The sequence below is a fragment of the Typopeltis vanoorti genome, chromosome 10 (assembly GCF_054136105.1).
Source record: "Typopeltis vanoorti isolate ZY-2024b chromosome 10, IOZ_Tvanoo_1.0, whole genome shotgun sequence".
NCBI lineage: Eukaryota > Metazoa > Arthropoda > Arachnida > Uropygi > Thelyphonidae > Typopeltis > Typopeltis vanoorti.
Genome location: NC_143558.1, coordinates 66,110,115 through 66,123,027, shown reverse-complemented (window position 1 = coordinate 66,123,027; position 12,913 = coordinate 66,110,115). Strand labels below are relative to the sequence as shown.

General features: G+C 35.5%; 1 protein-coding gene across 1 annotated transcript in view; it reads left to right on the top strand.

Moving 5' to 3' along the window:
* LOC150102478 (protein trachealess-like) overlaps nt 1-12,913 on the top strand; it is a 209,303-nt gene that overhangs the window by 70,792 nt on the left and 125,598 nt on the right. Inside the window, exon 2 of the mRNA XM_090399600.1 lies at nt 12,109-12,347. Coding sequence (XP_090255726.1) covers nt 12,119-12,347 — 229 coding nt within the window. The 5' untranslated portion in view covers nt 12,109-12,118. The remainder of the gene's footprint in view (nt 1-12,108; nt 12,348-12,913) is intronic.

Below are 12,913 nucleotides of genomic sequence, written 5' to 3'. Positions count from 1 at the left end.
AATCATAGATGGAATTAAATTTTATTTTTTTGTAATTATTTGAAATAAAATAGTTGGAGAATTTAAGAAATAACCATTGCTTTGAATGAATTAACTATTCAAACCCATATTTAAGGCAATTTGCTGAATTTATATCACATAAATAAAACAGAATATTAAGAGTATTTAGCAAACCAAGTCTCATAAGAAAATGGTTATTCAGCAGACAATATGAATCCAAACCAACAAACTCACACCGAAGTAGGTCATTTTTTCAAAAAAAAAGTTTTTTTTTTTTTTTTTAAAGAACGCAATACACGTGTCTTATTGCGTCACTTGAAATAAGAATAAGTCGGGTGGAGCAATGAAAACAGATTGAGGGAACTAAACAATGTCGGGTCCATTTGGGACTGGGAGACGCGTTGAAGGAGATAAGAAAATAAACAAAGATTGGCAGAGAAGACATCCTAATGTTGTGAAGTGACTGAATGGAAGGACACTGATCGAAAACGTAATAGTGTATTGCTTTAGAAATAAAACACAATCCGAACGAAGTCTGCTGAGTAGGAACCTGTATAGGGTAAGCTAAGTGATTACACTGTTCCCTTATTTTTATGTCATTGTGAAATGCACAGTGCAGTGGGGATATCCTTTTGAATATAACGAACTACTAGGATAGTTTATTATGGAGAAATCTAGTAGATAACATTTGTTTCATTATTTGAGTTTATATTAAAGGTATGCTACCTTGTTGAAATCTATATGGAAATTAAAATATACAAAATTTCTATTTATCTTTACATTAAACAATCGAAATTCTGAGACAAATCTTTTGTGTTAATATGTTGGTAAAAGATTTTTCAAGACAATGCCATTATTTTTTAGTTTCCTCTTGCACTACGATGTTTTATACAGCTTGCAAAGATGTTTCCAGCAACCATTTCTGAAGACAGGATGGTTTGCATAGTTCGTGTTACTTTGAATCTGTCTCTTGTAGCAGCTAAACTTTGCACAAACTATTTTGTGCAAACCAACAAATAGTTTACAGTCTCTCAGATCTTTATTTTGCTTCTCACGAACATACCCAATAATTTCTCTTTCGTTGCCTAATATGTTTTTATATGAAGCAACTGGTGGACATGTTTATTTCCCCCCGGTTGCTTTCATCAAGAGCTCTTTATGAGAATTCCACCCACGTAGATTTGGAAACCCATAGTGCTTGGCTGCGCCTCATAACCTCAATTTCGTCGGCCGTAAATCCAAAGAAACGGCACTGCTATCATTATTACAGGCTAAAAAGATTAAATAAGAAGAGAAAAATTACAAATTAACCGCAGGTAGAAAACTTAGTCATAAGCCATATATAGCACAGATGAATGAAGAATAGTTAATGCGGTGAGTTTGAAGATGGTTGAAAGAATTTGAGAATAAAAATGGAATTAGAGATGTCCGTAAAATGTTGAGCAATTTTACATGAAGAAAAGGAGCCAAAGCACTCCTACTAATCCGATATGTATTTGCAAAGTGCAAGGGCACAATTTCAGTAGTATTCCATAAATTCCTATTAGTTTCATTCTTTCCTACAATTTTCAACTTTGAATAAATACTTGTCTCGGAAGTTTTAAAAATTTCTTCGAATAACTTATCTAAATTCCTCACTGTTTTGTAATTCTCTGTTGTACGCTCCCTCCTTTTTCGTTTCGAAAGTGGTGTCAGTGTGTCTGTTTTTTTTTTATCCCTGTTGCATTGTTTTGTCTCATTTATAGTTCTTAAATTATCTTTGCTACTTCATTCTTTCATTTTTCTACTATTTTTTACTTTTTTTTGAGACCGTATGTTTATCTCTGACTTCCCATCCTCTCCCACTTCATTTTTCGTCCTTTCTTCTCTCTCTCTCTCTCTCTCTCTCTGAATGTTGACATTTTCTCACAATAGATCTGCTAAATGCTGATCTATAAGACTTTCCTTTCATGCAATAATTTATAGACGTATGCAAACAGACATGTTTAATGCTTCCAGAATCAGAGTGACGAGAAAAGGTCAAAGTATCTGACAACAAAGTAGTACACAATACAAGGGACGGTTTTCCAGTAATCTTCTTTCTCCACACACACTGTCTGAGCCCAAGCTTCTTTGACGATCATAAACCTCAACTAGAATATCGAAACATTGTTAGCACATCTGCGAACATTCAAATGTATTTCAGATATGCTTAAAATCGGTATGCCTTTTCTCAACTGTTTTCACTACAGAAATCTCTGTTTGCTATAAGCAAAAATGTATTTTGCATGTTTTGCGCTTCTTATTGTGTTGTGCACTCACTCACTCTTTCCAAAATCCTTTACTTGCGTAAATTTAAGAAAAGTTATACAAAATATTCTTTCACAGTTATATCGCTATCCGTTTGTGGTGTGAATATTTTACTCCTGCTAGAAAATGTTTTTATTGGGGGTTATTTAGACTTCTTTATTTTGATTATTAAAAATTGCGCTCCGTTAACACTGCATAATTAATTTGGATGGACATTTGACGTAGTATTGATTCTGATTCTCAACCTTGTAGCTGCATTGGGATCTGTATTGTTTTAGACTTGTTTCAGTAAGATCTAGCGCTTAAAAAAAAACCTGCTATCTCAAATGAGAATTTTTGTGAGAATCGGTTCAAGGAGTAGTCAATAGCCGTTGATATTAAGAAGCTGACACCGTACTTTTGTATTCACTAAGATTATGTTCAGCATAGTATGAACATTTGCAAATAGAAGCACCTTGTTATCCTGTAGTTTATTGAAATATTGGAATATTTCGTTCTTTCGAGCTTTGAACATCGTATTTCTAGACTGAACTGCCTCCGAAATATTTTTAAACAGACATATCTGCTAACTAAATGTGCCGTTTCCCCCATACACCTGCTGCCATTAGTATTCCCACTCATCGGCGATCAATGCTACACTAAATGAATCATGTGTTTAAGGTTAGAGTCTCTTTGATCCCTCTCCCTTACCTTGATAAGTGTTCCCTGAAACTTCTTAGGTATTTCCAATTCGATTTTATCTGGTTTCTTTCTAATCTTTTAACATCTGTTCAGCGTAGGGAGAGTGAGGGGTAGGGAACGAGACGTGGGCTTATAATGGTGATATGAGATTGTTGAACGTTTGTCTGAGCTCTACAGTAAGGCGTATTTGTGTAGTTGGAAGCTAGGTCTTATTTACTGCAAAGCTATCTTGCAGACTTTCTTCCCCCACTTCCACAAGAGAAGGGGGGGGGAGAAATCCTGGAGGGAATCTAAGAGAGCTCGAGGCTCTATCGTCTGTAGAGCCGTGGATTGCTCACCAAAGTAGATGTACTGTGTTAAAGCACCAAACCGATATCCAGGTCTGCCAGCGGCATCATCTGTAGTATTGTTGTGGCCGTCGCTATGGAGCCAGTAATCCAGAGATAAGACCGCCACAGAAAATCGGGTGCAGATTTTGAAAAACACTGTAAATGTCAGGCATTGCTGTGTAAAACCGTGGTGCCGTATCCCCAAGGAAATATCTGATCTTTAGACAATCACAGGTCCGCTGGAAACGAAATGAAAAACTAATGAAAAACTTGAAAGAAGAGCAGCCGCGCCCCATTTCAGTGGGGGGTCGCTAACATCAACGATCGCAAGAGAGAGAGACTGTGGGATATAAAGTAACCAATAACCTATAGAGGAAATTATTGCACCCCCTTACCAGCAGGCTCGTCAAACTCTCGAGGGAGATGTGGCCTCGGGATAGTGTCATAATGAAATTGCCGAAAACATCCATGAATTACAGGGAATTCCGGGCCTGCAGCCACAAGGGAAAACACCGGACTTTATGGTTCGCTCGAGAACACATGCTGAGATGGCCCCGGCTCAGATTTTCTCCTGCGAGATGAAGTGGTGAAGGGGAGGCTGCCGGCATCACTCCAGCATTTGATAGCTGACACTCACACAGCACACTTCGACGTCGGGGAATAACGAAATTTTAGGGTGCATTTGGAATGGCGGCATACCTCTGAACGCTAGCGTCTCTGAAGATGTGATCCCAGGGTGAGTTCGCTTTGTGTGGCCGCGATAAAGAACGACATGTAGTGTGACAGAGTGGGACACGGCCACAGCGTCCTTCTTTTTACCTTCCGTCACCCCCACCCCTCCATTTCATGGCCCGGAAAGATTCTTCCCTCCCCAGCGAAAGTTCGCTTTGAATGGAATGACGACACGGTCGCGTTTAACTGCATTGTCATTGAATTTTATTTCCTACACATAGAATTTGTAGAATGCTTCAGTCCCCCACCCCTTCTTTTTTTAAAGTGGTTTCCCTCTATTTTTAAAAATCGAAGTTATTTTTGGTAACAGATTTACGACATGCTAAACCTTTAATGGAAAAGTTATATTGTCGTGCAAGGCGTTTCTTCGGTGCCTTCAGCAAACCCCCTTACGACTTACGCACATAAATAAGGTTTTAATAGAAGAAAACCCCTTTTGTAATATAAACACCACGTTTATAGCGCCATCTAGGGGAACAAAGAGACGAAACCTCTATCGATAATTCTGGCTCATTGCACCAACTAATAATGGTCAGCAAGTGTCTCCACTCCCTTATCAAACAAAGATGAAGTGTGTGAGAGAGAGAGAAAGTAAACATTCGATGAAAGGAGGTCTTTGATTAGCCTGCTCTTATGAACGTCACACATAGCTGTGGCATGTTAAATGAGTCCACTTATCCGCGATGCACTGACAGTGCTTGTCTTTTTAACTAAATATCTATTGAAATATTTTAATAAATAGTATGACAGATTTTTTAATGTTTTAACCCTTTTCTCTTTTCAAACTGCAATACAATCCGGTTGCACGATACTCAATTGGAAGGGAGGGGTATAATAATTAATGTATAATTATTATACATAATTATTATTATGTATAATAATATTATACATAAAATATTATTTTGTCTTTCAGGTATACCTGATTAGTGGACAACAGAAATTAGTGTTATTGTACGTCTTTAGATTGTTAATTCCTTAACCATTCTAATAATATCTTAGGTCTTTGCGCGTTTGAACTTTTCTCTTTTACTTCGTGATCCAGAAAATAAAACATTTTCGGATAATTCAATTTAAAAACATTTAATAAATAAACGCATTCTTACTGTGCTCTAAAGAAAAAAAAATTATTAACTTTCAAGCAACTGAAATGAATTCAAAATATACATTTATTTTAAATGAATATATTCAGATGTATTCTGAATATCCTGGTTTATTCAAGTTGAGAGGGATTTTTCCATCCAAGCTTACACGTGAGGCCGATCAAAACGTATGGAGATCGTGTACTGTAGCATGTATGGAAAATACTTGTTTCTGTGGATAAGTTGATCATGTGCAGTATGTGTTCTTTATGTCTTCATGTGTTCTTAGAATAGCGCGTTTTTTTTTTTGTTTCATCCTGGACACCCGTGCATCATGAATACATCTTACAGCACAGTCTGCTGTTCACCACCATTTGAAATATGGAAACTTTTCTGCGATGCTGTGGGGTTTCCCCCCGCAAAAATGAACATCCAACGGATAAAAAGTCACCATGACAATGCTCCTGCACACTCTGTCTGCTGATTTAGCCAACCGCACCATACCACTAATGCGAGACCCACCATGCTCACCGGACATGTCTCTATATAACTTTTTCTTTCTCTTTCTCTTCTACCCCCCCCCCTCTCAACTTGAGATAATTTTAAAAAGTAAATGATTGGACGGGATGAGATTACCCTAATCAAACATATGTGATGGGAGGCTTTATAGTGACGCTAAAATTGTATTGGCATGGTGCTTGAAGCTGGGATAGAAAAGCTGGAACGGAATTAAACTCCCAACTTCTATTAAGTACAATAATTTGTTTCTTAAGATAATTGTGTATACCTGGATAGAAATATATATATAACATATTTCAAATGTCCTCATCTATAATTGTATTGTTACATTTCATTGTTTAAGTCAGTTCCAACCTTAGGTAATCCGACGGCCGCATTAAAAAAAAAAAAAAAAAGATTTATCCGAGGGCCGCATCACAATGCGTATCTAGTAATTTAGTGAGCAGCAGCGACACAACCTCGATACCTGAACAAACGAACAACACTAATTCCGCACTAATCGCGCGCTCACGTTCCCCGTGACCGCCCGGAGCATGCGCTTTAGAACAAACCACTGTAAGAACGCTTCTTTCACACATCTAATATTTGAAAAACACGTGGGTATATCGTGATGTATAAACACCAAATAAAATGATCAACATCGAGATTATCGATTAGTGACAGAATTAAAATACCTAATACGCATTCGGTTCAAATTGTTATTTTATTTTATCGCTCGTGAAAATCAAAATCCACAGGCGGGCCGTGTTTTGGACAGCCCTTTGTTCCAGTATACAAGAGTGCTATCACAAAACTCATATTTTGTGAATTGCCTGCAATCATTTCATTTGTTTTAATAGAAAACAATGTCAGACTTTCAATGGAAATTATTTTAAATTGTTCCTTTCAAAAACTTTTGCTTCCTTTGATTGAAAAGTCAGTATTTGATTTTAGTGTTTGATTTTCATTGTAAGTAGCATTGCTATTTCGTAATCTGTAACGGCCATACTGAAAGCCCTAAGATATGTTATGCTTTTTATTGAAGTTCAGACTTAAAGGTGATTAGAATGTAAAATTTAAAACTATTTAAAAATGTTAAAAGTACTATTAAAAATGTGAATAATATATATGGTGGAACATGACTATATTTATTTCATCAACTAAGATTATTTCGTTGGCAGTTTGCATATGCTCTTTAGTAAATAAACTGTACTTTTGTTACCATCCAATAAAGTTGTGCTTTCTGAAAGGTCCTTGGATCTACTTTAAGCTATAACAACTTTGCCATTTAGATGTATATACAGAGATTAAACACGCAATCCAGTTTTTATTATTAAACACTGTTCCATTAATGGTGGGTTTGCATAAACCTCACTGCTGCTTAGTTACGTATTAAGACTGGAATCATTTAATTGTTCATGAATGGAAATGAATTCTCATAAGTAAAAATTAAATTGAAATTTAAAGTGTGTATATATAATATCGAGTCAATATTTTTTCGAATATTTTATCTATTTCGATCGTTTGGCTGCAATACTATTTGCATTGTTCATCTTTCAAAGAAGAGACTCAAAGTTTCACGCTGGATTTTTAAGTACGCCAAGTATTTTCATCAGAAAGGAAGCTGAAATCTGTTTTGAAACCAGTGGCGGCTCGTGGCTTGAAATCGGGGGGGTGCTGCAACTTTCGAAATATACATACACACTGTAAGTACAGTGTATACGTGTTTGGATAAAATATCAAAATTATGGTAAAAATTAAAAAAAAATTAAACATGAAAAAATATTGTTTATTATCGATAAAATTATACCATTTAGTATAATTCAAAATTACTTAAAAATAAAATATATTCTCTTGTTTTGTTTCCTGAAAAAATATTGTTTATTATCGATTAAATTATACAGTTCAGTATAATTCAAAATTACTTAAAAATTACTATAACAAATGTTATGTCTTTAATTGTAATGTCCAAATATTTAAAGAGACGGAGTAAACACGATAAACACTACGAACACTCTACTACTACTGGCGCAAACTGCATATAAACAACAGTGGAACTGCGCGATGGACAGTGCCGCATGACTCTAATAACTTGCATCTCACTATGACGTGTATATACTTGCGCGCGTAGCAATATGACACTGTGGTAAGCACAGTGCCGCTAGCGTCCTTCGTCGTCCTAAGCGCTACAAGATGGATTTTTATTATTTCTTATACAAAATAAAAGAATTATATACGATTGTTGATGATAAAATTAAATATTACAAGCAAATATAAATAAATTGGTAAATATATTTATATATCGAAGAAAAAATTGGGGATGTTGCAGTTCCTCAGTACCTATGCACGAGCCGCCCCTGTTTGAAACTATGCAAACGGATTGTTTGTTAATTCTGAACGTTGAATAATAAACGTAATGTGTCGCCTACAAGAACAATCTAGTTCTCACTGATGTACCCAGATCGAAGTTAGTCTTTTCCAGAAACGTTATTTTTGAATTAAATACTTTCATTTCAGTTAAAGTTATATTGTTTGTGATTATTGTATGTTAACAAAACTTCTATTTAAATGCAAAGAAAAAATCTAAACAAAAAAAAAAAAGACATTATCCCAGACATTAAAATCAAACAATTTATATAATCTAATGCTCCATATAGACGAATGTCAATTCACGCACGTTCTAATTTTAATTTAAATAAACTATATAATTCTACAATAATTATTAAAAATATAAATTAAATCAAGCGTATGCTATGTATGCATAGTGTAATCAAACAATTAGCACGGGATAATAAAAATACGTTGGCATTCACACACAATATAAAAATAATAATAAAAACAAAATATCCATCTCTGTTTTTTCCAAAAGACTCGACATAACTGAAAGTAGTTGAAAAATAAACTTCCTGAACAAATTAAGTAACTGCAATTTCGTTTATTGAATGCACGGTTTGGTGATAAGCGAAAATAGCTTTGAAAACAATACTGCATTGATAGAGACTAAAGACAAAGCATGTTTGATGACTGTAGGTGTAATTGGCGACTACAACAAAAATATAAACCGCTAAAAAATGAAATTTTTATTGAATTGGTATGTGCATATAAAAATACATTGCTGTGCTCTAGTGATAGGGAATATTTTATGTGCCTTAGCCTCTCCAATACAAGTAGATCTTCCCGCTGCAAAATAATTCCATAAGATACGCCTCGTGTTCCATATTTATTAATGTGAGCAATAATTTTTAGTATTTCAACCTGCATCGGAAATAGGAGGTCGTTTTCATTGTAATCCCCTAGGAAATCCAAAAGCATTAGAGAGAGGAGTTCCTATTGCTCTTTTTATATTTTCATGTTAATGTTCTACTATAAAAACGACATTTTATGTACATCCACTGGACGAACTTGTCTCTTTGTTTTCTTTCGTTCAAATCGCTAAACCAACAGTGTTTGCAGAGAATGTCGGAATCGGTGGTATACTTGTTGACCCGATCAGTGATATTATTATTTAGTAAGTGCAACATCTGGGATTTTTTTGTTTTTACCACTGCTTCGGTTTTCATTAATTTTTCATTCATCCACTCTTTTCTCTCTCTCTCTCTCTCTCTTTTCCTTGTGTGTGTAATAGGCCAGATGTGCAGAGAATCAGTGAGTGAGTTTTGATTAAATTGGATTCAGCGAATAGAAACAAGCCTTTCTTTTTTCATTTGGAGTGCATTGAATCATTTATGGCTGGATAACTCCTGTGCTAACTCAGATTACTGTGCGCCTTAGGATGATTCATAAACTAAGTTTAAGGCGATGATAGCTTTATCACATGACATACAAATATATTTTTGTTTGGTTTGGTTTTTAATTTTCAAACTCGCGGACAACACAACAACAACTAATATTCAGTATTGAGGCTGGAAGTGCTTAGGACGAATCCTGGAACGTTCGCATTCACCTGTATAACAGAGCCGTGCATGCACTACAGTTAGATAAAATCAGTCACAGAATGGCACACAGTTCGTGTCTTGAAAGTCTAACTGCCGCCAATTACGCAACTGAATCCTCTTTCGGAATTGAAAGCACGTCTAAAATCGGTGATTAAATTTTGGTCATCTTTCTGTAGTAGCATTGACCCTGTTTTCGTTCGGTGGTACTCGGATAGTGTTTCGAGTTGGTTGATCTTATTTGATGACGTCACGCTGCTCTTTGGTATGGAAAAGCATTGTCGATAAACTATCGCTGTCTTCATTTTTTTTTTTGTACTAAACAGTAGTTTTTTGCAACAAACGTATCTTAGTTTTCGTGAAGTATATGATAGCATTTTTATTAAATCGAGTTCTAAAAGTGTAGTGACCCCTCTATTTTTTAATAATTAAACACCTGACAAATGATAAGGCATTATAATGAAACACTTGCACAGTGCTGCCGCCTGGCGTTCTAAAATTCCGAACTGTCCTGTTGTTAATAACCCTTCCAGAGTATATTTACTTTCGCAGACATTATAAACCAGAGAGTCTCCTATCGTAGCATTCACTAGGTTTATATGAGGTGAAGTTAACTTAACTGTAAAATGAAGATGGGATGGAAATATAAATAATAATAAAAACAGGATAATGTTAGTGGTACCTTGGTACAAATGTAATTTTTTATAAATAATACCTGTAAATAGATATTATTTCTGGAAAATTTCCATGTTACTCCTCTAAATAAATATTAATTTTTATGGCTATTTTGCCTATTTTTGTTTAGGAGTTCCCCTTTTATGATGTCATTGGCTTTTACTCAATTTTTAGGGCATTACCGGTGTTTGAAAGAAATAGATATATGAAGAATATAAGGAAGGAATAATTTTGGACATACCTTTGTAGGATGTTCCTGGTTGTTTTCTTATTTAGCGGCATCCGGCATATGGCGATATTACTGAAGTATGAACTGAAAGGAAAAGGGGGGGGGAGTTGGAAATGTAGAGATAGAAAGATGTGATGGAATTGTGGGTATGACACAAGGTATGCCAAATTTAAAACCCGAGTTTTAAGGGTGGGCGGTGAATTCTTTGGGAAGAAGGTGAAAGATAAATTTTTGGGGAAAGGAGAAGAATAGAATATGATGACTCCCCCCCTAATTTTGTTTCATCATATTCTATTCTTCTCCTTTCCCCAAAAATTTATCTTTCACCTTCTTCCCAAAGAATTCACCGCCCAACCTTAAAACCCGGGTTTTAAATTTGGCATACCTTGTGTCATACCCACAATTCCATCACATCTTTCTATCTCTACATTTCCAACTCCCCCCCCCCCCTTCCTTTCAGTTCATACTTCAGTAATATCGCCATATGCCGGATGCCGCTAAATAAGAAAACAACCAGGAACATCCTACAAAGGTATGTCCAAAATTATTCCTTCCTTATATTCTTCATATATCTATTTCTTTCAAACACCGGTAATGCCCTAAAAATTGAGTAAAAGCCAATGACATCATAAAAGGGGAACTCCTAAACAAAAATAGGCAAAATAGCCATAAAAATTAATATCCGTAAATACTTTTTTCAAGAACATGGTTCCCCCCCCCCCCCCAATCAAATGCAAATATACATCAATTAGCTCGGAAAATATTCATTCAGAATGCTTATTTGGGGAATTTTTAAAATGGCCGATTTAATATTATTACTACGTGACACATCTATGGAGTTCAAAGATTTATCCTGGAAGGATACTCCACATCACACAACTCATCTGTAGTATATAATCCACCATCCTCATGCTATGCCTTCTACTGCCCACTAAGAGTTTTCTTTTCTCTTAATTGCGTGTATTCTCTGACCGATTTGCCTCTATGCTGGATTCAAATACAAGCTGCTGGAAGAAAAGCCTATTCTACCTCCATATGAGATAGTTACCTTCAGTTGAAGAAGACAAATCGATTTGAAGATTCTTTTCGCCAAGAGAAGAATCGAACTCAGTTCTTTGTCAATCTAAGGGCATACCGTGCCATCGCTCTTCCAATTAAGAGACAAAAGATAATAAACAGTAGATTTAACTCAACTAAACGAGTTTCATACTTTTAGTAGGTGGACAGGAAGGTTAATGATTTTGGTTTTTGTACAGTAGCCGAATAGGAATTGCGATTTATAAAAAAAAACAAAATAAATAATATTTATAATAAAAACGAGTAAGTCGATTATGATCCGAATCTTTATTCGTTTAAATTGATATTGACCACACAAAAAGTTACACATAATTATAATAATTCCTTGCTTCTTTGCGTTTTAGGTTGATGCCCTTCTGAACGAAGCAGTTGTGACATCCGGTTCCGCAAGTCGTTGTTAGATGCCCTGCTCTAGGCAGGCAGGCAGGCAACGTTTCAATAATAAACTACTGTCGTTATTTGTCATGTTTATAAATATTAGATTTTCTAGAAGTTTAGAAGTATTCATTAAAACTAGTTTTTGAGACGATGAAACTAATTTCCAAATGAATTACTAGTAAAGACCGAATATTTTTCTGTTTTTTTAGTATTCTGGAGATGCGTAAAGAGAAGTCCAGAGATGCCGCTAGGTCACGGCGAGGCAAAGAAAACTATGAGTTCTATGAATTAGCCAAATTACTTCCTCTTCCTGCGGCGATCACGAGCCAGCTGGACAAAGCATCGATTATAAGGCTAAGCATCAGTTATCTTAAATTGAGAGATTTCACTGCCCACGGAGACCCTCCTTGGAGTCGAGAAGGACCGGCTACAAATAAGAGTATAAAAGGTAAAGACTTATTTGTGACGAGATTCTTTCTCTCTCTCTCTCTCTCTCTCTCTCTCTCTCTCTCTCTCTCTTGTAGCTTCAGGTTGGTATCACTTAAGTTAATAATGTAATTGGACATAAAGTATTTGGCCTTTTAAAACAACCTTTGAAAGATAACAAGCTGTTTATAATGTTTTATATTATAGCCTTGTCTGTAAATGGACTAATGAGATCGAGAATAACCGGTTGAAAGAGGACTTTAATAAGCTGGAATTAGTGTTTGTTTGACTTTATGCCTGACCTGGTTGTGGTAATAAATAGCATGCTGTGCTACTTTGGTGTAATGGCAATTGAAAATTTTTCTTTCGTTCCAAATCTTATTTAAAGGCTAAATACTTTTGTCAGCATGCATTGTTGAAGGATTTTGTTGTTCTGTGCAAATTGAATTCATATAACGGAGTAAAATTAGTACATTCGTAGGTTCTATATGAAAAGCAGAGTAAATGGAAAGTCTTATGAAGGTAATATATCAGTTCATGGCACCTTACCTACTGCGCATGCCATGCTTGTAGAGATAGTTTGTTTTT